Source organism: Megalobrama amblycephala, linkage group LG24, assembly GCF_018812025.1.
Source record: "Megalobrama amblycephala isolate DHTTF-2021 linkage group LG24, ASM1881202v1, whole genome shotgun sequence".
NCBI classification, from domain to species: domain Eukaryota; kingdom Metazoa; phylum Chordata; class Actinopteri; order Cypriniformes; family Xenocyprididae; genus Megalobrama; species Megalobrama amblycephala.
The window spans coordinates 3476699-3503682 of record NC_063067.1 but is presented as its reverse complement, the minus strand read 5'-3'; the positions used below and the strand labels follow the sequence as shown (position 1 = coordinate 3503682).

The following is a 26984-nucleotide window of genomic DNA, read 5'->3' as shown; positions in this document are numbered from 1 at the left end:
AACGATCATTGTTACTGGAAAAAAATTAAAAGATACTTTTAGACAAAGACTCTATAGAAAGACGGTGCACTCGTAATGTTAAAGTGCAACACGCAATACTTCGGAATAAATCCCACCTTCTAAATAAGAGCCAATTCTAAAGTCATCTGCAGCAGCCATTAGAAGCTCCAGTTCACTCAGATGCGCGCTTCCTATAGAGATGCGCACTCAGGCTGCTTGATCCAGCATGAAAAATGCTGTTTTTTGTCATGATTCGAGAGTTTAGAAACAAAATTTATGAGACAGTTGTTGTCAGATTTAACCAATTTCATTGGTGATTAAATTTCTTTGGTGATTTCAAATATGAAATTTTCAAATAAGAAATTTAATCGAAAGCTTGGGGAACAACTTTGGAGAATTTCATGTTTACCCATCCAAAGAGATAGAAGCTGCACTTACATGCCGAGAGGCGTTTCAAAGATGGCCGCAGAGTGAAATGACTTGTCTTAAAGGGACTTTGAGTTTAGACCTGAAAGGAATGCTTCATTCTCTAAATGAGAACTGTTCAATTGCATGTCATTTTTTATTTGTAATAAAAGCATTTCATTATACAAATCATATACAACTATGTGTATTACATGTACATGTGGATACATTAATAAAATACATGCATCCATAATAAAATAATGTCAAAATGACTGCCCCAAACAAAACATTTTCATTTTTAAAGCTATGCTTAAATAAATGTTCAAAACTCTTAGTCACCATGAAACTAAAATTTATCATTCTTGTTTTTTATGGAATATTCAAGTGAGTATGCAGCCCTCTGTCACTCACATGAGATCCACCAATAGCAAACCACAACCATCCAATCAATTCCCCATGGACAAAATCAAGTCCCACCCTACATTTGTTCTTGTTTGAGAAGCAGTTTCACTCATTTGCCTCACAATACAGAAGGATAAACTTTGTTTCATGCCATGCATCAATGTCAAACAGATGTTATAAAAACTGGAAATAAGTTATTTTCCTACAGTGAAATCATCAGAATCACCTGACAAGAGTTCATGTATAGAATAACTGATTAGATATGATGATTTAGATGAGCCTACATGTCTTGTGTGTCTCAGCAGCTTTGTCCCTATTGTGTTCTTCAGTATGTATGATGACATTTGGGGTTCCTGACGGTCACTCTTTCGTATCTCTGCTGCGGCAGATGATGTTGAAGGTCTGAGGAACGCGGACAATACCCATGATCCCATCCATGTCCAGGGGCTGTGGATCCGGTGGCCAGGAGAAATGAATCTGCTGTAGGAGAGACGTGATGTACAGGAAGAGCTCCGTCCTCGCCAGCGTCTCACCGAGACAGACCCTCGGACCTGAGAAACCAGCACACAAATATTTAGGCCTATATTTAAGATTTATGTATTTGAGTTTCATATAAAATTTCTATCCATATATATATATATAGCGTTAACTAAACAAACTAGTAAACATAATGTAATGCGTATTTGTCAGTCATGCATAAGATATTTATTTGCATGTAATATTATTCCAGTAACTTTTGTGTTTATTCATTTCAATATTTCCTGACTCACCCATTGAGAATGCAATGAAACACTCCGGCTTGCTGAAGTGTCCGTTCTCATCCAGGAAATTCTCTGGGTTAAATGAGTCGGGATGCTTCCAGTGTTCCTTACTGCTGAAAATTGCTGCAAAGTTTGCTAAGATTGTAGTTCCCTGTATGAGGAAAGTTCAGCAGAGTTGAAAAAAAGTGTTAAAACTCAGGGTAATTTATAACCTCCTATATCGTCCCATGTTTCATACTGGAATCAGTCATAATTCACATTGGCTTAATGCTCTTACATGATAATATTACATATTTATATAAGATTGATTTAATTTACTGGACAAGCACAGCACACAACTTTATATAATCTTAATATAATATCTAGTCTAGTTTCTTTATCCTTACAGTTTAAATTACTAGTCAAAAAAGTGCATGAACATTAACATATTTGTTAAAGAATATATAAATATAATCTCTTATTCTAGTCTCTTCATCCTTACACTTAAAATGCATGATTATTTATTGTAGCAACTTAACAGCTGGTCATTTATGACCGTGGTAGCATCTTATTGTGAGGTTAACTGTATGAAAAGACATTTTATTTAAAATCTGTATTTAAAATCCTTAAAGCTTCATGTATGTTGTTTATAAACCGATTCATCAAGAAAGATCTGACCGAATATAAATTATTCAAATATACTGCCAAGGAAAAGCCAGGATGGACCGTGTATGACTAGAATCTAGATTTTAACTTCATTCATTACCTTGGGAATGTCGTATCCTCGTAGTTTTGTGGGCTGAATCGTTTCATGCATCACGCCGAATGGTACAATGTTGGCACAGCGCTGAATCTCGTGGACAGTGGCGTTCGTGTACGGTAGTTTGTCACGGTCATCCATGCTGGGCAAGTGGTCATAACCCAGTACCCGAACAATCTCCTCATGACATCGTTCTGTGTGAGATAATACAAGGGAATTTCAATTTCCTGGTGCTTTAGCTTTAGGTGATTCTTAGCAAATGTGAGTGTTGAAAATGGCTAAAATGCCAAGAGCATCATACAGTTCTGAATTAACTGCAGAAAAGGCATGGTCACATTTTTTACCGTTGCTCTGCGAAATTTCGCGGGCGAATTCCTGATTACACAGACTGTGATGACACTTTTTAACGGTCATCAATATCTTAAATCCTGCAGTTTTTTATATTTTCACCTTTAAAAAAAGTATGTATGTGCATTTATAACACTATACTTAGTATTTACTATTATATTGCATCAAATTACTAAAAGACTAGTTAACGCTGCCGTGAGGGTGTTTGCGGGAAGTGACGGTAAAATTATATCTCTTCTGACTGCCGCTATTTTTTTCCTCATATATATATATATATATATTTGAAAATGACTGAACTAAAAAAATTATTGAATTGTGAGACAAACTCCCAATTGTCAGAAAAAGTCGGAATTGCGAAATATAAATTCTAACTTTATTTCCTGAAATTGCAAGTTTATATCTCACAATTCCCTATTTTTTTCTCAAAATTAAACAACTTGCAATTCTGAGGGGGAAAAATTCCGAAGTGTGAGAATTTTTTTTTCTACTTATTCACTTATTATTCTGCCTTCAACACCAAGATTCCTGTAGTGTTCTTATAAACTGCTAATGTTTAGCTTTAGCACCTTGTACATCTGGGTTTTGAATCAAGAAGATGAGCCCCCATCTGATGGTGGTCGCTGTGGTGTCGGTTCCAGCCAGGAACAGGTCAGCTGTTGACATAACCAGGTTCTCCTCATGAAACGTGGAGTCCTCGTTGGACTTTTGCTGCTCCAGGTGAAACAAATCTATAAATCAGTTTACTACAGCATGTATGCATGTGAGAAGCCTTCTTTCAGTAACAGTGTTCTCACTTTCTCGATCTCCAGCAGGTAGGCATCAATGAAGTCTCGTGGGCTGTCTGGATCCAGAGTTTCTTTGTGTTCTTTAACTTCATCCCGGATGAAACCCAGAAATGCCTGATGAAGGGTGCTAAGTTGACAAACTAAGATTGACAAAAAGATGATTGATTGCCTTACTGTGTGTTTCAAATATTTTTCACATTTGAGACTTCTGCATTTTATTCATTCCATACAATGTAAATAATCTTATCATCAATATTTAAGTAAATATTTAATATATAACTTACATTTAAAAGTTGATGAAAATATGGAAGTTCATCTATCACTTCCAATACTTGTTTACAATTAGATAAGAAATTTTGCAATGGCAGAGCAATTTCTTGTTTAAAAAATATTTTAAGGCGGTATAGAATAACTAAATGTTCATTGATTGAAGACAAATAAAATAATAAAACTATAATTAAAAATGCAGTCAACTAAAGTAAGCCCAACTTCATGCAAATGCATGATGTTATGCAATATAGCAATGGGAATGCAGGTCACATGATTCGCTACCTGATACAGTTAAATATGTAGTATGGATGCGCTGATTTAAATTAAGATTTTCTATGGGAGGGAGATTGGGTACATAGATGAGGATAATGCACACATAATAAAGAGAAAGCCAGTGAGGATTATTTTTTCAGCAGTGTAAGTAAAAAAAAAAAATAAAAAAAATGTCAAAAATGGAGAATGTGAACATACCTGTCCCACAGCCGATGCTGCGAGCATTAAGATTTCATTCAAGATCTTCAGAAGGTTTGAGAAGCGTTTATCCATATAATCAAAGCGATCTCCAAACACGATGGAACAGATAATGTTGGAAACTGCATTGTGTACTGCATGCTGGGGGTTCATTGACCTGCCTACAAACAAACATGCTTCAGTATGAGTGAGAAAAGGCCATATATCCAATCCATTTTAAATAGAAATGTGAATTGAAATAAAAATATTTGTGAAAGTCTCTAAATATGCATACTCCTCAACCTTTAAATACAAAAATGTCAATGTCACATATATAGGTGCTGGTCGTATAATTAGAATATCGTGAAAAAGTTCTTTTTTTTTTATTGTAAATTATTTTTAAAAATGAAACTTTCATATATTCTAGATTCCCTACATGTAAAGTAAAACATTTAAAAAAAAAAAAAAAATTCTTTTTTAAATTTTGATGATTAGAGCGCACAGCTCATGAAAGTCCAAAATCCAGTATCTCAAAATATTAGAATATTTCCTAAGATCAATCAAAAAATGGATTTTCAAAACAGAAAAGTTCAAGTTCTTTAAAGTATGTTCATTTGTACACTCAATACTTGGTCGGCAGCACATATTACAGCAAATGACTTGCTCCTAGCACAAATTACAGCATCAGTGAAGTGTGGCATGGAAGTGATCAGCCTATGGCATTGCTGAGGCACTATTGAGCCTTCAGATCATCTGTATATTGTTGGATCGACTGTTTCTCATCTTTCTCTTGAAAATATCCCATAGATTCAGGGGTCAGGCATGTTGGCTGACCAATAAAGCACAGTAATGGTCATGGTCAGCAAACCACTTGGAAGTGGTTTTTGCACTGTGGGCAGGTGCTAAAGTCCTGCTGGAAAAGGAAATCAGCATCTCCATAAAGCTTGTCAGCAGATGGAAGCATAAAGTGCTCCAAAATCTCGTGGAAGATGGCTGCATTGACTTTGCACTTGATAAAACACAATGGACCAACACCAGCAGATGTCACGGCCCCCCAAATCATTACTAACTTCAGAAACTTCACACTAGACTTCAAGCAGCTTGGATTCTGTGCCTCTCTAGTCTTCCTTCAGACTCTGGGACCATGATTTCAACATGAAATGCAAAATTTACTTTTATCTGAAAAGAGGACGTTTGACCACTGTTCACTGTCTAGTTCTTTTTCTCCTTAGCCCAGGTAAGATGCTTCTGACGTTGTTTCTGTTTCAGAAGTGGCTTGGTAGTCCTTTTCCTGAAGATGTCTGAGTGTGGTGGCTCTTGATGCGCTGACTCCGGCTTCATTCGACTCATTGTGAAGCTCTCCCAAGTGTTTGAATCGGCTTTACTTGACAGTATTCTCAAGCTTGTGGTCATCCCTGTTGCTTGTGCACCTTTGCCTACCCAATTTCTTCCTTCTAGTCAACTTTGCATTTAATATGCTTTGATACATCACTCTGTAAACAGCCACCACATTCAGTAATGACCATCTGTGACTTACTCTCTTTGTGGAGGCTGTCAATGATTGTCTCCTGGACCATTGCCAAGTCAGCAGTCTTCCCCATTAGTGTAGTTTCAAAGAACAAGAGATACCTGGAATTTATACTGTAGGGATGGTCATTTAATGAAACTCAAATAAATATTCTAATATTTTGAGATACTGGATTTTGGACTTTCATGAGCTGTACGCTCTAATCATCAAAATAAAAATAAAAAATAAAAAAACTTTTGAAATGTTTTACTTTACATGAAGGGAATCTAGAATATATGAAAGTTTCATTTTTAAAAATAATTTACAATAAAAAAAATGAACTTTTTCACGATATTCTAATTATATGACCAGCACCTGTAGAAGAAATGTTTAAGAAAGAGTCCTTTGGATGCTGTTTGACACAGATGAGCTAGTTTGCAGCCAGAGACATGGAATGAGTTCTAACAGAGGATGAACATTTCATACCTTCTTCTTTAAGCATTTCAGAAATCAGATAGCGGCTTTCCTCTAACACCCGATCTTCTACTGATTTCTTCCCCAGGCCAAAATTCCTGAGTGTGTGCAGAGCAAACCGCCTCTGCTGCCTCCAGGAGTGGCCAAACGTGACCATTATTATACCTGAGAAAGAGAGAATGAATGTTCAAATCTCAAATCTGACACATTCTACACATTTTTAAAGCAAAGACACTCGAGATTGACCGTACACCATTAAAAATAAAGGTTCTTTACTGGCATCTATGATTCTATGAAGATTCTTTAACATCTACTGAACCTTTTTATTGAAAAAGATTCTATATAGTGCCAAAAGATTTTTCGAATGTGTATGGAAGCTTGTTTCCGTCATGGAATTAAACAATTTGAAAGATAATTGGGACTTTTTATCTCACAGTTCTGACTTTTTTTCCCTTCACAGTTGTGAGTTTACATCTCTATAAGTTTGAGCTATATCTTGCAAGTCTGACTTTATAACTTGGAATTAAGACTTTTTCCCCTGGTTTCACAGACAAGGCTTAAGCTAGTCCTCAACTAAAATGCATGTTTGAGCTGTTTTAACTGAAAGAAAACATCTTACATTTAAATTTACATATCTTTATGTAAAATGTAAAAAGATCAAACAAAATCTCCTATCTCGTAATTCTGACTAACACGCAATTGGGAGTTTATATCACGCAATTCTTACTTCATATCATGCAATTCTGACTTTATATCTCGCAATTCTGACAATAACACGAGTTTAAATCATGCAGTTCTGAGAGAAAAAGTCAGAGTTGTGAGATGTAAACTCGCAATTGTGAGAAAAAAAAACAGAATTGTGAGAAATTTTTATTCAGTGGTGGAAACAAGCTTCCATAATACACTGAGATTCTTAGGGAACCCAAAATGGTTCTTCTATGACATCGCTGTGAAAACCTTTATTATTATGAGTGACTCTAAAGTATAAAGGATAAAATCCACATTTCAAGCATCATAATACTGTGTTACTGACCAAATCCGTTAGTCATCCATTCTGTAACAGGCAAAACTGGTCTTCCAGAAAAAGCTTCCTGAACCAGGGCTTCCTTCATGACCTGGATTGTGTTGAGGATTATCGCTGGCTTCCTCCCAAGATACATAGTGGACATTTCTCCATACTGAGACATCTATTTGGAAAGATTCACAAGTGCATTTAAATTAAGAAAATGTTTCTAAATGTTGCAAATTAAATAGTTAAATAATAAGCCCATATCAAGAAAACAGCAAAGACTCACAGATCTTACAAACTCCATTGGGTTCTTCAAAAATTGTGGTATGGTACCCACAAAAGGCAAAGGTCTGGGACCAGGAGGAGTTTGACTTCTGTAGGAATTAATTCTGATGATCTCAAATAGAACCAGAAAGATCAAGCCCAGAAACAGAGCCAGACTTACAGAGGCCAGGTCTAACTTCATGAGAGTCGTCCACATGATGACAGAGTCCTTTCAGGACAAACACAAGAGCAGCGGACGACTGTGGGCTTTATAAAAGCAAAAGCAGAAGAGGGAGGAGACAGACGGAGAGTTTGACATGCTGTTAACCCTCTCAACTGTGTTAATATTACCTTTGGGGCACATTAACACAATTCCAAAGTATTTGGATATTAAAGATTTACAGCTCTTTTGTTTTAACCTGGGAAACTGGTGGCAAAAAATCATTGGGATTCTGTAACTCTGGCTAAGATCAGACTGGCAAGTTTGTGACCTAGTGAGTGAATAATTGAAGAGTAAGGGGATACTGGAATAATCAAATATTCAAATTAAAATGATCTATTGGAGTCAGGTTGAGACGTCAGACTTCTAATCAGAAAAGATAATTGTTCCTCATTAATGACATGATGTAAGAGGTGTGTAAGATTAGAAAAATAGGGACAAAGGTGAAGCACAAATGAATGAATGATGCAACCACAAGCAAATGAAAGATGCAACCACAATCAATACCTTATTTACACATTTGGTGGATTTTATGTTTGGCGGTACCTTGGTATTCCTTAAAATACCTTGGAACACCTTGTGAAAAATACAATGATTTATCAATAAACCTTTCAGTTATATTTATCAAACATCTGTATCTGATGCAACCTCATGCAACAACTTCCACATTTTGTTGATAGCATTTTATGTTTAAGCAAATGTGAAAGTAGCCTACTTTTACCAAAATTTGTATGAAAAAAAGTTAATGAGAAGTGAGCTTGGTTTTGAGAACTGGTGTAAAGCGCTTCTCACTTACATGTAAATGAATAGCTAAATTGAATTCTTGTTGTGTCGTTTTAGATTAATTTTGTCATAAGCTTCCGTGTCGATAAAAGGCGTTGTCTGTCTGAAGGTGAAGAAGCCCATAATAATGCCTTTTTTTCTTGAAACGAATGCGAAATTTGATTGGCGAGACTGGCGAGTTTATGTCTGTGAGTTTACCGCAAATCCCGGGTATCTCTGTGCGGCATCGGGTCCGTGATGAACGAATAATTGAAATATGGGATACCCAGAATCATCAAATATCTAAATTAATAAATAACCAATGATTAATTTCCAATTGGAAACACAACATAAAACTAATAATCATTTGAAATTGGAGATTAAACGAGTGAAATTAAGTGAACTTCACAGAGGCGCTGAAAAGACATACACGCATTAACATTCGTCCTGGCCATCAGATTCTGTTTTTGGGCCGATGCGGGGTTCCTTACATACCACATCTCTAGATCAACAAAACACGCTGCGCACTGTGCTTTTTGCGATAACAAACCGAGAAATCAACTTATAAATACCATTAAAATGGTGGTAAATCACTACATTATTAAAATGAGAATAAAAAAAACAAATCTGCCCACTCCTCCTCGAACCAGAGCTACTGAAGAACCACGCTTCTGTCCGCCATCTCTTGGCATCCATGCCTGATGTGGTGACACTATGGGGATTCGGTGTCCAGACACTCCTTCTCCCCGCTGACACTAATTGGAACAGGAAAAGTCTTGTGGGGTAGCCATTGTTTAAAGATAAGCTATACCACAATACTCTGCCATCAAAAAACAGGACACTTGACTAGAAGAACATTTTCCTCCACTAAACTGGCCTTTCAATCTTGGCCTGGATGACTGTAGAAAATAGCTGTAATAAGGATAAATTGATTTTTCATTCCACATTTTGACCAGATGAAGAATTATATTCCTAAATATAATATAGAAATCGATGTGTTTACATCTTTGAAGACCACAAAAACACTTAATTCTTGTATGTAGTCACTCACAAATCAGGAAATAAGAGCGAAATGTATCCTACATTTATATGATTCTAACTTTGAATAATATTTACACATTTTAACTTTAAACGTTTCAGAAGAAATGTTCACAAGTGCCACAGACACGTCAGGTTCCACCTCACTTCCTTACCCACGCACTCAATCACCAGCTTACTAATCACCGCCACCTGAAGATCATCAGCACCGTCATCACCACCAGCACTTAAGCTCCACACTCACACACACTCACTGTCCGGTCTCGTGTTCCTACCTGTCTGTGTGTGAGTGTTCCAGTCAGCCATCTCCAGCATCTCTTTCCACCATCACCTGCAATACAACAAAAGGACAGTATTACCTCTTATTCATCCCCAAGATCATCATACTCACCATTCACTTACCTGTTGCTCTGCTGATTGTTTCAATAAACCACCATTACTGCTTTTATCTCTGCCTCCGGTGTCTCTGTTGTAACAACAAGAACTTGTGACTTTTTATTTTTAATACAATATATATATATATATATATATATATATATATATATATATATATATACACACACACTATAGTAAATACAGTACATGTATACTCCTAAAATAAGTAACTGATAACTGATTTTTAAGCATTTGTGTGTGTTTTTTCTACTCATATTGATAGATGTTTTGGGGCATATAGATAAAGACCATTATGTATATGATGCATCAACCAGTTCTACAATTTCAAACAAGCACACTAACAGGGTGCGTTACATCTAGTTTGAACCTGTACAGGCTTGTCTGTTGCAATGTAAGCTGTCACATGAGAGATTACGTCATGAGAGAAACAAAGCATTACAGTGGTATTACAACAGTCATTTATTGTCATAAGATTCTACACTTTACAACAAATAGTACAGCATTCTTTTTCAAAACCACAACTATTAAACTAGTATATAATTGTAACAATGTTCGTAAGTAAGGAGGGAAGAGGACAGGGTCGGCAGGTGACTACTGGCTGTTTATTAGCACCAAAAATAATAATGTCACAAAACAGTGTGCAAACAGGCACAAAATAATCAACTTAATCGTCAGACTTCACTCCAGCAGCAGACAGACATCCAGGAGTGGGGAAACAGCCAGTAGTCCTTCTCTCTCTCGCAGGCTCCTGTTTCTCCTGGCGTTAAATACTCTCTCCACGCCAATTACTGAAACAAGAGACAGGTGTTTAATATTTGCGTCTAATCCACTCAGACACCGCGCGTCTCCTCCCTCTCTCTCCCGCTGCAGACTCGGCTGAACCACGCCCCCCCTGCCACATACCCCGACTCAGGCCGGGGAGCCGTCCGGCCTGCAGCCCCCCCCCCCCCCCCCCATTTCTGGAGAGGAGCTCCATTAGTCGAGCTTGCGACTAATGTACAGCACCGGCCGCTCCTCACCCTCTATCTCCTGAGACAGGACAGCACCCAACCCTCGGTCCAAAGCGTCAGTCTGCAACAAAAATGGGAGAGAGAAATCAGGAGAGTGAAGCAACGGCCCGCCACACAGAGCAGCCTTTACTTGGGTAAAGGCCTGCTGGCACAGCTCCGTCCACTGGACCGTATCTGGTGCCTCCTTTTTTGTAAGATCAGTCAAGGGGCTGGTGAGGTCCGAATAATTAGGCACAAACCTTCTATAATATCCCGCCAGCCCCAAGAACTGTCTCACCTCCTTTTTGGTCTTAGGGCGCGGACAGGTCGCAACTGCTGCAGTCTTATCAATTTGGGGACGCACCTGTCCATGCCCCAAGTGGAAACCCAGATACTTTACTTCCACGCGCCCAATTGCACACTTCTTCGGGTTGGCCGTGAGCCCGGCTCCCCTCAGCGACTTCAAGACCGCCCTCAAATGCTGCATATGCCGCTGCCAGTCATTACTGAATATGATGATATCATCCAGATAGGCAGCCGCATATGCAGCATGGGGCCGTAAAACCCTGTCCATCAGCCGCTGAAAGGTAGCCGGTGCCCCGAACAGCCCGAACGGAAGTGTAACAAATTGGTGTAATCCAAACGGCGTTGTGAAAGCTGTTTTTTCTCGGGATAATGGAGACAAGGGGATCTGCCAATAACCCTTTGTTAAGTCCAGTGTCGAATAAAAATGAGCCGTACCAAGCCGGTCAAGCAATTCGTCAACCCGTGGCATTGGATATGCGTCGAATTTCGACACAGCATTCACCTTGCGATAATCCACACAGAACCGGACCGAGCCGTCCGTCTTAGGAACCAAAACTATCGGGCTCGCCCAGTTACTGTTGGATTCTTCTATTACCCCCATTTCAAGCATCGCACCTAATTCTTCCTGAACTACTTTTTTCTTGTGTTCAGGCAAGCGATATGGCCGGCTGCGAACCACCACGCCCGGCTCTGTCTCGATATGGTGCTGAATAAGGTTTGTACGGCCAGGTAGGGGAGAAAACACGTCAGCAAATTCTGCTTGTAATTTGGTTAAATCAATGAGCTGGGAGGGCGAGAGATGATCTCCCCCTGGGGCCAGTGCAAGAGATTGTTGTTTTATATTCGCCTCTGGCCCAAGATCATCCTCTCCGCTAATCACCGTCGCCAGCATCACTGATTCCCCCTCATTCCATTTTTTTAGGAGATTGAGGTGATAAATTTGACGTGCTGCTCTCCTATCTGAGCGTATTACCTCATAATCGAGCTCTCCAACTTGCTGTGTGACCTCAAACGGCCCTTGCCACTTTGCAAGTAATTTTGAACTTGAGGTTGGGAGAAATACAAGCACTTTATCTCCCGGTGCAAATTTACGCAAATTGGTCCCCCGTTATACAACCGGCTCTGTTTGTCCTGGGCCTGTAACAAATTCTCCATAGATAGCCACCCCAAAGTGTGGAGTTTTGTTCTCAGGTCCAGCACACACTGAATTTCGTTTTTAGATTGAGAAGGTCCTTCCTCCCAAGCCTCTCTGATGACATCTAACACCCCTCTGGGCTGACGACCATAGAGAAGCTCGAAGGGGGAAAACCCCGTGGAGGCTTGCGGACCTCTCGCACAGCGAACAACAGGGGTTCCAACCACTTGTCCCAATTTTTGGCGTCTTCATGAACGAATTTACGAATCATTGTTTTAAGCGTGCGATTAAAACGTTCGACCAGCCCGTCCGTTTGTGGGTGAAAGACGCTGGTCCGAATCGATTTAATGCCCAATAATTCGTAAAGTTCGCGTAACGTCCGTGACATAAACGCCGTGCCCTGATCAGTGAAGATTTCCTTAGGAATCCCCACTCGGGAGATTAAAGAAAACAGTGCGTCAGCAACACTCTTAGCAGAAATGTTGCGGAGAGCCACTGCTTCTGGATATCGTGTTGCATAATCCACAATGACCAATGCAAAACGATGTCCTCTTGCTGATCGCTCTAATGGCCCGATGAGGTCCATGCCAATTCTCTCGAAGGGGACCTGCATTAATGGGAGGGGGCGCAAAGGCGCTTTTGGGGTGGCCGGTGGGTTTACCAACTGACATTCACGACAAGCCGCGCACCACCTGCGCACATTCTCGTGAATGCCCAGCCAAAAAAATCGGGTCATGAGGCGATTTAGTGTCGTTACCTGTCCTAAATGACCAGCCATTGGATTAGAATGAGCCGCTTGAAAAAGCATTTCCCTGCGGCTCCTAGGAACTAACAACTGGGTTGTATCCTCTTTTGTCTGAGCGTCTTGGGTCACTCGATACAACCTATTTTTTATAATTGCAAAATATGGATAGGTAAGCGGTTGTCCAGGATGGAGAGGCTGACCGTCGATGGTACTGACCTGTTCAAACGCACGTTTCAGCGTCTCGTCCTGAGACTGCTCCAGGGGAAAATCATCGCGCTCCGAGAGAATAAGTCTCTCGATTTCGCTCTGCTCCCCCGAGGCAGTACTCAGAGGTCCCGATTCAGTCTCTCCCGCCTGCACTCTCACGCTCCCCTCCGGTGCATTTTTACCCCAAGAAGCATCCGTACAAAAAGCCCCTAATAATTCTGTAAACGCTGGCCAATTCGTACCCAAAATTAATGGATGCTGGAGGTGCGGATTAACTGCCACCTCAACACTATGCTTTTGACCCCTGAATTGAATAATGACTGGCACATTAGGATACTCTACCACATCCCCGTGCACACACCGCACCTTAACCACGCGGCTATTATCCAATGCCCCAGATTGTATCAGATTTTGATGGATCGAGGTTTGGTTACATCCTGAATCCACCAATGCCTGATAGGTACCCCCCTCGATACTCACAGGTATTTGGTACCACCCAGCTTGACCGGGGGCAACCTGCGGGGCATCCGGGACCCGGACCATTGTTCCCACCTCCATTACAGGACACCTGTCCACGAAATGGCCCGGGTCGCCGCAACGCCAACAGGCCGGCCCAGACCTCCCCGCCGCTCCAGTGGCAGAGAGTGGATCAGACGTCCCTGGGCGGGACTCTGGGAGTTGAATGGGGAATGTGACCATTCCCGCCCCGCCCCCGGGACTCGAGGAGGGCCGGGTGGACGAGACCTGGGTAAAGGGACAGGGCGAGAGAGAGAAGGAGATGGAAAAGAGGGAGAGAGAGAAGCTGATGGCAGGGGTTCGCCGACCCCGGGGCACACCACCATATGATCCTCCGCAAGTTGGATAGCCGACTCCAGCGACGTGGGGCGGTGGCACTGGACCCACTCGGCCGTTCTCCTTGGAAGCCGAGTGACAAACTGCTCCAGTACCACTCGGTCGATGATCTCCTCCACGTCACTTCCGTCGGCCAGCAACCATTTGCGGCAGGAGTCCCGGAGCTGTTGGGCCATCACAAAGGGCCGGCCGGACTCGCCCAGCTCCAGGGAGCGGAAGCGCTGGCAATGTTGTTCCGGACTCCGGCCGACCCGCTGGATGATGGCCCTCTTGAGGTCGTTGTAGTCCAGGAGGCTCCGCACCGGAAGCTGCTGCGCCGCGACCTGGGACTCCCCAGAGAGCAAGGGGACCAGGCGCATCGGCCACTGGTCCCGCGGCCATCCAGAGATCTTGGCCGAGGTCTCAAAGAGATCGAGGAATGCCTCCGGGTCGTCCTCAGGCCCCATCTTGTTGAGTGGAATATGGACGGGTGCAACACGTTGATCCATGGCTTCCGGCCGAACCTCCCGGTCCATCCAGCTCCGGAACCTCTCGCGGTCTTCCTGCTGGGCTTGGAGGACGGCCTGAAACCGCCTCTCCTGATCTTGACGTAAGTCCAGCAGGGCCTGGTGTTGATCATGTTGCATGACCGCGAGGGATGTAATCAGATCCGCAAATGGCGCGGCGGAGGACTCGGGCATGGCGGCGGCATCCATCTTCCCTCCCGGGTTTCGGCACCAGTGTAACAATGTTCGTAAGTAAGGAGGGAAGAGGACAGGGTCGGCAGGTGACTACTGGCTGTTTATTAGCACCAAAAATAATAATGTCACAAAACAGTGTGCAAACAGGCACAAAATAATCAACTTAATCGTCAGGCTTCACTCCAGCAGCAGACAGACATCCAGGAGTGGGGAAACAGCCAGTAGTCCTTCTCTCTCTTGCAGGCTCCTGTTTCTCCTGCCGTTAAATACTCTCTCCACGCCAATTACTGAAACAAGAGACAGGTGTTTAATATTTGCGTCTAATCCACTCAGACACCGCGCGTCTCCTCCCTCTCTCTCCCGCTGCAGACTCGGCTGAACCACGCCCCCCCTGCCACAATAATTCCTTAGCTAAAAATAGATGTCTAAAACAGCTACAAAAGCTTTGGAAACTCCCTTAAAGTGGTAGTTCATCCGAAAATGGAAAGTATCCCATAATTTACTCACCCTCAAGCCATCCTAGGTGTATCTTCTTTCAGACAAACACAATCTGAGTTATATTATAAAATATCATGGCTCTTCCAAGCGTTACAATGGGAGTGAATGGGGGAGAGATTTTGAAGTTAGGGTTAGTGCATAAAAGTGCATTCATCCAACATAAAAGTAATCCATATGACTTCAAGGGGTTGATAAAGGCCTTTTGAAGCGAAGTGATAGGTTTTTGTAAGAAATATATCCATATTTAAAGGGGTGGTTGATTATGATTTCACTTTTTTAACTTTAGTTAGTGTGTAATGTTGCTGTTTGAGCATAAACAACATCTGCAAAATTACAACGCTCAAAGTTCAATGCAAAGGGTGATATTTGCTTTTAAAGAAATCACTTTTTAAGGACTACAACAAACGGCTGGTAGGGACTATAACGAGCTTCTTTCCGGTTTGGTGACATCACAAACCCCAAACTTTACATAAACCCCGCCCCCGAGAACACACAACAAAGAGGGTGAGGTCATGTTGGACTGCTTTCGAGATGAGGTATGAAATAATTTTACTAATGATTTTACGCCAGACTGCTTCACAAACGAGAGTCAATTAAACGCTGGATTTGAACAAAAGATTAACATGACGGCACATTCTAGTCGATGAGTTGAATCAACTCCACAGCAACTACATAAATTTATCCACTAACCATTCAGAAACGTCCAGTTTCATTCTAAAAGTTGTAACTTCTTCCTGAGTCTCTCCATCAGTGTCGACTCTGGTTTGAACAATGTAAGGCTGAACACCGTTACTGACAATCCTCATTTTGGCTGCGTGAGATTCTCCAGCTTTGTTGTTGTTGAGTAACCAAAGCGTGAGCTGTTAAAGCTCTGCCCTCTTCTGGAAAGGGGGCCGGGAGCAGCAGCTCATTTACATTTAAAGGGACACACAAAAATGGCGTGTTTTTGCTCACACCCAAATAAGGGCAAATTTGACAAGCTATAATAAATGATCTGTGGGGTATTTTGAGCTGAAACTTCATAGACACATTCTGGGAATACCAGAGACATATATTACATCTTGTAAAAGGAGCATTATAGGTCCCCTTTAAGCCCAAGTACCTTGTACATCTGGGTTTTGTGTCAAGTAAATGAGCCCCCATCTGATGGTGGTCGATGTGGTGTCGGTTCCAGCTAGGAACAAATCAGCTACTGATATAACCATGTTCTCCTCATGAAACTCAAAATACCTGCAAAGGCCTTTAAATGGTCTCTCAGTCTAGTTCTGTAGGCTACACAATCATGAGGAAGACTGCTGACTTGACAGTTGTCCAAAAGACGACCATTGACACCTTTCACAAGGAGGGCAAGACACAACAGGTCATTGCAAAAGAGGCTGGCTGTTCACAGAGCTCTGTGTCCAAGCACATTATTAGAGAGGTGAAGGGAAGGAAAAGATGTGGTAGAAAAAAGTGTACAAGCAATAGGGATAACTGCACCCTGGAGAGGATTGTGAAACAAAACCCATTCAAAAATGTGGGGGAGATTCACAAAAAGTGGACTGCACCTGGAGTCAGTGCTTCAAGAACCACTACGCACAGACGTATGCAAGACATGGGTTTCAGCTGTCGCATTCCTTGTGTAAAGCCACTCTTGAACAACAGACAGCATCAGAAGCATCTAAAGACAAAAAGGACTGGACTGCTGCTGAGTGGTCCAAAGTTATATTCTCTGATGAAAGTAAATTTTGCATTTCCTTTGGAAATCAGGGTCCCAGAGTCTGGAGGAAGAGAGGAGAGGCACACAATCCATGTTGCTTGACGTCCAGTGTAAAGTTTCCACAGTCAGTGATGGTTTGGGGTGCCATGTCATCTGCTGGTGTTGGTCCACTGTGTTTTCTGAGGTCCAAGGTCAACGCAGCCGTATACAAGGAAGTTTTAGAGCACTTCATGCTTCCTGCTGCTAACCAACTTTGTGGAGATGCAGATTTCATTTTCCAACAGGACTTGGCACCTGCACACAGTGCCAAAGCTACCAGTACCTGGTTTAAGGACCATGGTATCCCTGTTCTTAATTGGCCAGCAAACTCGCCTGACCTTAACCCCATAGAAAATCTATGGGGTATTGTGAAGAGGAAGATGCGATATGCCAGACCTAACAATGCAGAAGAGCTGAAGGCCACTATCAGAGCAACCTGGGCTCTCATAACACCTGAGCAGTGCCACAGACTGATCGACTCCATGCCATGCCGCATTGCTGCAGTAATTCAGACAAAAGGAGCCCCAACTAAGTATTGAGTGCTGTACATGCTCATACTTTTCATGTTCATACTTTTCAGTTGGCCAAGATTTCTAAAAATCCTTTCTTTGTATTGGTCTTAAGTGATATTCTAATTTTCTGAGATACTGAATTTGGGATTTTCCTTAGTTGTCAGTTATAATCATCAAAATTAAAAGAAATAAACATTTGAAATATATCAGTCTGTGTGTAATAAATGAATATAATATACAAGTTTCACTTTTTGAATGGAATTAGTGAAATAAATCAAATTTTTGATGATATTCTAATTATATGACCAGCACCTGTAGGTCTCACCCGAGACGGGGAAGAGCGTCATGTTATATCTAATCTCTTGAATGAATGATTCAGTGACATATACATTTTTAACTGTCACTTGTTGCCACCTACTGGCATAATGATGTAATCGATACAATCATTATTTGAAACGTCAAGTTACTTTCAAAAGGTGATTTACTCTATTTTGATCACTTCCGTAGACATCGGTGTTTATATCCAAACTATAAACTGTTATCTTAGTTCTTCTATGATAATATGAATATTTGTAACACAGAAATAACAATTCTGTGTGGTTGAAAAGTAAAGCTGTTTCATACCTAAACATGACAACTGCTCTCTCTGGATCAGCGGCAGCACGAACAAAGATTTGAATGTTTCAGTGTGATTTTTTTTTGTCAAAGTTTAAATAGACACAGGTGAATCATTGTCATTTTATGGTTTTCTAGAAGAAAGTGGTGGGACATTTCCCAAATCGCTTGACCAATCACAACACACTTCTCCAGCCGACCAATCAGAGCATATTGTGCTTATCAGAAGGAGGGGCTTCATAGAGACAGGAACTAAACAGAGTGTTACTGACAGACTGAGAGAAGAGGAGCTGCAACAATGGAGAATATGAGGAAAATAATTGTGTTTTTGAACATTCATGCATAAAAACCTGTTCTAGTAGAGCCCAAAAACAAAATCAAGACTTTGTAAAAAACATAATATGGCCTCTTTAAAGCAATTTAAAACTGTGATGGATTAAGAAGTGATAGTATTTTGCAAGCTGAAATGATGTTTTCAACACTGTTCTTCAGGGTATGTGGACAGAGATCAAGCCAAACGCCTGATTCTGAACTACAGCCTCATCTTTGATCTGAATCTGAGTCCTCTGAAGGTCAATGAGGTCACACGTAACACTCAGCGAGAGGGCAAAGTTCACCTGGCCTCGGCTTTGCGGCAGCTGAAGGAACTATAAACCTCTTTACACTTTTCTAAAACCTATGCACATACAGTCATCCTCAATAACCGCTGGGAGATATTAACACTGACCCTGTAAAAACGGCTTTAAAATTAAAGTTTTCCAATATGAAAAACTGGGTGAATCGCATATAAACTGATACAAGTCATGTTTCATTTAAAAATTATATTTTGTATTAAGAAAATTAATCATATTTTAATACTAATATGGTTACAGTTATTGGTATTAAAATAATGTCACAATAAATAAATAATCTTCATTTTCATATTCATAAGAAAAATCTTATTTCTTGTTTTATTTTTTGATTTTGGTATGAAATGAACCAGGACATTTCTTGGCAGGTTTCATGACATTAACCTCCCCCTTACTTTCTGCAGTTTAACTGGTCAACAAAAAATCAAAAACAACAGTTTTTGGTGCTCCAGTGATTTCCGGTCCAGAACTATAACATTCAAGCAAGAAATTAATGCAGAAACAGTAATAAACAGGTGCACATGCATCCCTTGTGATTTATGACAGTCAAAAATTAAGGAATGAAGTGTATTGCATTACTGACAGTTCAACGCAGTGGATATTACTGTGCATTGATGCATCACTAATCCCCATATTAGAGCCCTTCTCAAAACTTCTCTTATGTAATGCTTGAAACGAACACAAGAGGGCGAAGTTTTACCCGCAACTCTTACCAATGGTGCCACAACAGCTCTTCTCTGGCATGAGATAACACAAGATAACTAAAATAAAGCCAAGACTATGCATGCATTTTGCAGAAGAACATTGTTATGGCTGTGCTTCGGCTCTGCGTGACTGTGTGGATGAATATGACACTTCACAATAAATGATTTCCAACTCTATTAGGGAGCTACATATGGAAGTTTATCTGTTCAATAAAACACCTTACTCACCCGATGAGTAATAAAAACACCATATCTGCGTTTTTACAACATTTCAAATCCAAGCCAAGCAAATGTGATGATTATATAAGACAAATCAAACTCTGATTTAACACTGCAGATATAGCATGATTAAACATGTTCAGGGTGTGGAGGATGACCATGTTGTTTATGCCACACCATGGACACTCAAGTCACATGATCTGGTAACTCAACCAGTTCTACGACTTTAAACACATGGACATAAAAGCACATGCGAGTTTTGGCTCCACCCATAAACTTACAACTGGATGGTGTGCCCTGGTGCAGTCTGACATAACGATCATTGTTACTGGAAAAAAATTAAAAGATACTTTTAGACAAAGACTTTATAGAAAGACGGTGCACTCATATTGTTAAAGTGCAACACGCAATACGGCGGAATAAATCCCGCCTTCTAAATAAGAGCCAATCCTAAAGTCATCTGCAGCAGCCATTAGAAACTCCAGTTCACTCAGATTCACTATACAAATAATATACAGCTATGTGTATTACATGTACATGTGGACACATCAATAAAATACATGTATTTGTGATAAAATAATAAAAAATTGTCAATATGACTTCCCCAAACAAAACATTTTCCTTTCATTTTTTTTAGCTATGCTTAAATAAATGTTCAAAACTCTTAGTCACCATGAAACTAAAATTGATCATTCTTGTTTTTTATGGAATATTCAAGTGAGTATGCAGCCCTCTGTCACTCACATGAGATCCACCAATAGCAAACCACAACCATCCAATCAATTCCCCATGGACAAAATCAAGTCAATCAAATCTACATTTGTTCTTGTTTGAGAAGCAGTTTCACTCATTTGCCTCACAATACAGAAGGATAAACTTTGTTTCATGCCATGCATCAATGTCAAACAGATGTTATAAAAACTGGAAATAAGTTATTTTCCTATAATGAAATCATCAGAATAAATCAGAATCACCTGACAAGAGTTCATGTATAGAATAACTGATTAGATATGATGATTTAGATGAGCCTACATGCTCTTGTGTGTCTCAGCGGCTTTGTCCCTATTGTGTTCTTCAGTATGTATGATGACATTTGGGGTTCCTGACGGTCACTCTTTCGTATCTCTGCTGCGGCAGATGATGTTGAAGGTCTGAGGAACGCGGACAATACCCATGATCCCATCCATGTCCAGGGGCTGTGGATCCGGTGGCCAGGAGAAATGAATCTGCTGTAGGAGAGACGTGATGTACAGGAAGAGCTCCGTCCTCGCCAGCGTCTCACCGAGACAGACCCTCGGACCTGAGAAACCAGCACACAAATATTTAGGCCTATATTTAAGATTTATTTATTTGAGTTTCATATAAAATTTCTATCCATATATATATATTATTATGTGATGCATATTTGTCAGTCATGCATAAGATATTTATTTGCATGTAATATTATTCCAGTAACTTTTGTGTTTATTCATTTCAATATTTCCTGACTCACCCATTGAGAATGCAATGAAACACTCCGGCTTGCTGAAGTGTCCGTTCTCATTCAGGAAATTCTCTGGGTTAAATGAGTCGGGATGCTTCCAGTGCTCCTTATTGCTGAAAATTGCTGCAAAGTTTGCTAAGATTGTAGTTCCCTGTATGAGGAAAGTTCAGCAGAGTTGAAAAAAGTGTTAAAACTCAGGGTAATTTATAACCTCCTATATCGTCCCATGTTTCATACTGGAATCAGTCATAATTCACATTGGCTTAATGCTCTTACATGATAATATTACATATTTATATAAGATTGATTTAATTTACTGGACAAGCACAGCACACAACTTTATATAATCTTAATATAATATCTAGTCTAGTTTCTTTATCCTTACAGTTTAAATTACTAGTCAAAAAGTGCATGAACATTAACATATTTGTTAAAGAATATGAAAATATAATCTCTTATTCTAGTCTCTTCATCCTTACCCTTAAAGTGCATGATTATTTATTGTAGCAAATTAACAGTTGGTCATTTATGACAGTGGTAGCATCTTTATTGTGAGGTTAACTGTATGAAAAGACTGTAAAAATCCTTAAAGCTTCATGTACATCATGTTGTTTATAAACCGATTCATCAAAAAGATCTGACTGAATATTTTCAAACATACTGCCAAGGAAAAGCCAGGATGGACCGTGTATGACTAGAATCTAGATTTTAACTTCATTCATTACCTTGGGAATGGCGTATCCTCGTAGTTTTGTGGGCTGAATCGTTTCATGAATCACGCCGAATGGTACAATGTTGGCACAGCGCTGAATCTCGTGAACAGTAGCGTTCGTGTACGGTAGTTTGTCACGGTCATCCATGCTGGGCAAGCGGTCGTAACCCAGTACCCGAACAATCTCCTCATGACATCGTTCTGTGTGAGATAAAAGGGAATTTGAATTTCCTGGTTCTTGACGGTTAGAGTTAAGCTTTAGGTTGTGATTCTGTGAGTGTTGAAAATGGCGAAAATGCCAATAGCTAATAGACTAGAGCATCATACGATTAACATTGACATTTTTTACCATTGCTCTGCGAAATTTCACGTGCAAATTCCCGATTACTGTGTAATGTTTTTAAGAAATTCGAAAAATAAAAAACGTTTTGTGGCTCTTTAATGTGTCATGACAGATCGCTGTAGCTCCTCAGCTCGCTCGTGAACCAATCATCTCTTCTTACTTGTTCATTTATAGCATCAAATAAACATGAATGAACATGAGAAGGAATGTTGTTTCAAACGCAGAAAGATGTCAATACACACTATTTTTCAAGTTCAAGTCCACCGAGGTAAATCTGCTAACTCCTGACTGCTTTGTCGGAAAAAATGGCATATTCGGCATTATGATTGGTTAGATCGCTTGTCAATCAAACTCCTGGCGAAGAGTCAATTGCGAAATATAAACTTGCGATTACGTAGAAAAAAAGTAATAATTGTGAGTTTATATCTCCTAATTCTGAGTTTATTTCCTGCAATTGCAAGTTTATATCTCACAATTTTTCTCAGAATTAAACATAAATTGTGAGAAAGTGTGAGAATTTTTTTTTCTACTTATTCACTTCTGCCTTCAACACCAAGATTCCTGTAGTGTTCTTATAAACTGCTAATGTTTAGCTTTAGCACCTTGTACATCTGGGTTTTGAATCAAGTAGATGAGCCCCCATCTGATGGTGGTCGATGTGGTGTCGGTTCCAGCCAGGAACAGGTCAGCTGTTGACATAACCAGGTTCTCCTCATGAAACGTGGAGTCCTCGTTGGACTTTTGCTGCTCCAGGTGAAAAAAATCTATAAATCAGTTTACTACAGCATGTATGCATGTGAGAAGCCTTCTTTCAGTAACAGTGTTCTCACTTTCTCGATCTCCAGCAGGTAGGCATCAATGAAGTCTCGCGGGCTGTCTGGATCCAGAGTTTCTTTGTGTTCTTTAACTTCATCCCAGATGAAACCCAATAACTCATTAGCGTTCTGTTTGACCTTCTGGTGTGGCCCTGGGAAATGCTTGATGAAGGGTGCTAAGTTGAAAAACTAAGATAGACAAAAAGATGATGGATGCCTTACTGTGTGTTTCAAATATTTTCACATTTGAGACTTCTGCATTTTATTCATTCCAAACAATGTAAATAATCTTATCATCAATATTTAAGTAAATATTTTAACTTACATTTAAAAGTTGATGAAAATGTGCAAGTTCATCTATCACTTCCATTACTTGTTTGTAATTAGATAAGAATTTTTGCAATGGCAGAGCAATTTCTTGTCTATAAAATATTTTAAGGCGGTATAGTTTAACTAAGTGTTAATAGACTGAAGTCAAATAAAATAATAAAACAATAATTAAAAATTCAGTCAACTAAAGTAAGCCCAACTTGCAAATGCATGATGTTATGCAATATAGCAATGGGAATGCAGGTCACATGATTCGCTACCTGATACAGTTAAATATATAGTATGGATGCACTGATTTAAATTCTTCCATTACTTTTTTACTCAAAGGGTTGCCATAGCCAATAATCAATCAATTAATAAAATGAAAATAATAATAATAAAATAGTTTCTATAGGAGGGAGATTGGGTACATGGATGAGGATAATGCACACATAATAAAGAGAAAGCCAGTGAGGATTATTTTTTCAGCAGTGTAAATAAAAAAAAAATTCAAAATAATTTTCTGTCAAAAATGGAGAATGTGATCATACCTGTCCCACGGCTGACCCTGCGAGCATGAAGTTTTCATTCAGGATTTTCAGAAGGTATGAGAAGCGTTTGTCATCATAATCGAAGCGATCTCCAAACACGATGGAACAGATAATGTTGGAAACTGCATTCTGTAATGCATGCTGGGGGTTCATTGGCCTGCCTACAAACAAACATGCTTCAGTATGAGTGAGAAAAGGCCAAATATCAGTCCATTTTAAATAGAAATGTGAATTTAAATATTAAAAATATTTGTGAAAGTCTCTAAATATGCATCCTTCTCAACCTTTAAATACAAAAATGTCACATAGAGAAGAAATGTTTAAGAACGAGTCCTTTGGGTGCTGTTTGACACAGATGAGCTAGTTTGCAGCCAGAGACATGGAATGAGTTCTAACAGAGGATGAACATTTCATACCTTCTTCTTTAAGCATTTCAGAAATAAGATAGCGGCTTTCCTCTAACACCCGATCTTCTACTGATTTCTTCCCCAGGCCAAAATTCCTGAGTGTGTGCAGAGCAAACCGCCTCTGCTGCCTCCAGGAGTGGCCAAACGTGACCATTATTATACCTGAGAAAGAGAGAATGAATGTTCAAATCTCAAATCTGACACATTCTACACATTTTTGAAGCAAAGACACTCGAGATTGACCGTACACCATTAAAAATAAAGGTTCTTTACTGGCATCTATGATTCTATGAAGATTCTTTTATTGAAAAAAGATTCTATATAGTGCCAAAAGATTTTTCGAATGTGTATGGAAGCTTGTTTCTGTTATGGAATTAAACAATTTGAAAGATAATTGGGACTTTTTATCTCACAATTCTGACTTTTTTTCCCCTCACAATTGTGAGTTTACATCTCTATAAGATTGAGCTATATCTTGCAAGTCTGACTTTATAACTCGGAATTAAGACTTTATACCCTGATTTCAGACAAATGCATGTTTGAGCTGTTTTAACTGAAAGAAAATATGTCAATATTATATATGAAAATATGTCTTAAAATATGTCAGTGCCATTGTTTTGTCTCAATATGCACACAAGCTATGTTTTTTTTCCTAGTGTACAATTATAAAAGCTACTTACTATATATATATAATGTAAGTTTATATCACGCAATTCTGACTTTAGAACTCAGAAATGTAAGTTTATATCACGCAATTCCGACTTTAGAACTCAGAAATGTAAGTTTATATCTCGCAATTCTGACTTTAGAACTCAGAAATTTAAGTTTATATCTCGCAATTCTGACTTTAGAACTCAGAAATGTAAGGTTATATCTCGCAATTCTGACTTTAGAACTCGCAATTGCGACTTTATATCACGCGCTTCGGATTTTATAACTCGGAAATGTAAGTTTATATTTAGAGTTTTATTTAGAGTTTATATCTCGCAATTCTTACTTCATATCGTGCAATTCTGACTTTATATCTCGCAATTCTGACTATAACACGCATATAACACGAGTTTATATCACGCAATTCTGAGAGAAAAAGTCAGAGTTGTGAGATGTAAACTCGCAATTGTGAGAAAAAAAAAATAATAATTGTGAGACATTTTTTTATTCAGTGGTGGAAACAAGCTTCCATAATACACTGAGATTCTTAGGGAACCCAAAATGGTTCTTCTATGACATCGATGTGAAAACCTTTATTATTATTATGAGTGACTCTAAAGTATAGAATAGTATAAAATCCATATTTCAATCATCATAATACCGTGTTACTGACCAAGTCCGTTTGTTATCCATTCTATAAGAGGCAGATCCGGTCTTCCAGAAAAAGCTTCCTGAACCAGGGCTTCCTTCGTGACCTGGATTGTGTTGAGGATTATCGCTGGCTTCCTCCCAAGATACATAGTGGACATTTCTCCATACTGAGACATCTATTCGGAAAGATTCACAAGTGCATTTACATTTAGAAAATGTTTCTGAACTCCTATGTTGTAAATTAAACACTGTTAAATGATAAGCCCATACCAAGAAAACTGCAAAGACTCACTGATCTTACAAACTCCATTGGGTTCTTCAAAAATTGTGGTAACGATCCCACAAAAGGCAAAGGTCTGGGACCAGGAGGAGTTTGACTTCTATAGGAATTAATCCTGATGATCTCGAACAGAAACAGAAAGATCAAGCCCAAAAACAGAGCCAGACTTACAGAGGCCAGGTCTAACTTCATGAGAGTCGTCCACATGATGACAGAGTCCGGGGACAAATACACAAAATGTGAACAGATACAAAAATTAAGGACAAACACAAGAGCAGCGGACAACTGTGGGCTTTATAAAAGCAAAAGCGGAAGAGGGAGGAGACAGACGGAGAGTTTGGCATGCTGTTAACCCTCTCAGCTGTGTTAATATTACCTTTGGGGCACATTAACAAAATTCCAAAGTATTTGGATATTAAAGATTTACAGCTCTTTTGTTTTCGCCTTGTTATTTAAGAGAAACTGGTGGCAAAAAAATCATTGGGATTCTGTAACTCTGGCTAAGATCAGACTGGTTTGCGACCTAGTGAGTGAATAATTGAAGAGTAAGGGGATACTGGAATAATCAAATATTCAAATTATTTAAAATTATCTATTTTTGGGGGTCAGATTGAGATCTAATCAGAAAAAATATTGTTCCTCATTAATGACATGACGCAAGAGGTGTGTAAAGGTTAGAAAAACAGGGACAAAGGTGAAGCACAAATGAACGATGCAACCACAAGCAATACCTTATTTACACATTTGGTGGATCTTATGTTTGGCGGTACCTTGGTAGGCTATTCCTTAAAATACCTTGGAACACATGTAATAAATACATGATTGATCAATATAGTAATCATTCAGTTATATTTATCAAACATCATCTGATGCAACCTCATGCAACAACTTCCACTTTTTGTTGATATCAAGCATGTTATGTTTAAGCAGACGTGAAAGTAGCCTACTTATCCCAAAATATTTGTAGGAAAAAAAAGTTATTGAGAAGCGAGCTTGGTTTTGATAATCGTCCAGAGAACTCCTGGTGTAAACTGCTTCTCACTTACATCATGTAAATGACTAGGCCTAGCTAAATTGAATTCTTATAGTGTCGTTTTAGATTAATTTTGTCATAAGTTTCCGT

General features: G+C 39.6%; 1 protein-coding gene and 1 pseudogene across 3 annotated transcripts; both read right to left on the bottom strand.

Moving 5' to 3' along the window:
* Positions 1-707: 707 nt before the first annotated feature.
* On the bottom strand, positions 708-9885 carry LOC125260304 (annotated as a pseudogene).
* LOC125260302 (cytochrome P450 2B1-like) lies at positions 708-26984 on the bottom strand. 3 transcript variants are annotated; one of them, XR_007183000.1, is made up of 10 exons: positions 25874-26984; positions 25604-25757; positions 24289-24441; positions 23873-24033; positions 23028-23201; positions 22800-22941; positions 21868-22055; positions 21152-21293; positions 20634-20959; positions 708-1033 (listed from the first exon to the last, which is right to left on the bottom strand). XR_007183000.1 is itself a non-coding variant. In XM_048178617.1 (9 exons), exons 1-9 carry the CDS (start codon positions 26066-26068, stop codon positions 20769-20771), a joined length of 1500 nt encoding a protein of 499 aa, XP_048034574.1. In that variant the 5' UTR covers positions 26069-26984; the 3' UTR covers positions 20155-20768. The 3 variants fall into 3 exon arrangements, 2 of the variants coding, with proteins under 2 accessions (XP_048034574.1, XP_048034575.1); XM_048178617.1 differs by lacking the exon at positions 708-1033 and having other exon boundaries at positions 20155-20959; XM_048178618.1 differs by lacking the exon at positions 708-1033 and having other exon boundaries at positions 20155-20959; positions 25852-25993.

Bases quoted from the DNA above. Each gene is read 5' to 3' on its own strand.
- LOC125260302 (XM_048178617.1), bottom strand. From the start codon at position 26,068: ATGTGGACGACTCTCATGAAGTTAGACCTGGCCTCTGTAAGTCTGGCT. The intron at 24,034-24,288 runs GTATGAAATGTT...GTTTGTTTGTAG, and splicing joins TGAAATGCTTAAAGAAGAAG to GCAGGCCAATGAACCCCCAG. The intron at 20,960-21,151 runs GTGAGTCAGGAA...CTGGTTTCTCAG, and splicing joins TTTCATTGCATTCTCAATGG to GTCCGAGGGTCTGTCTCGGT.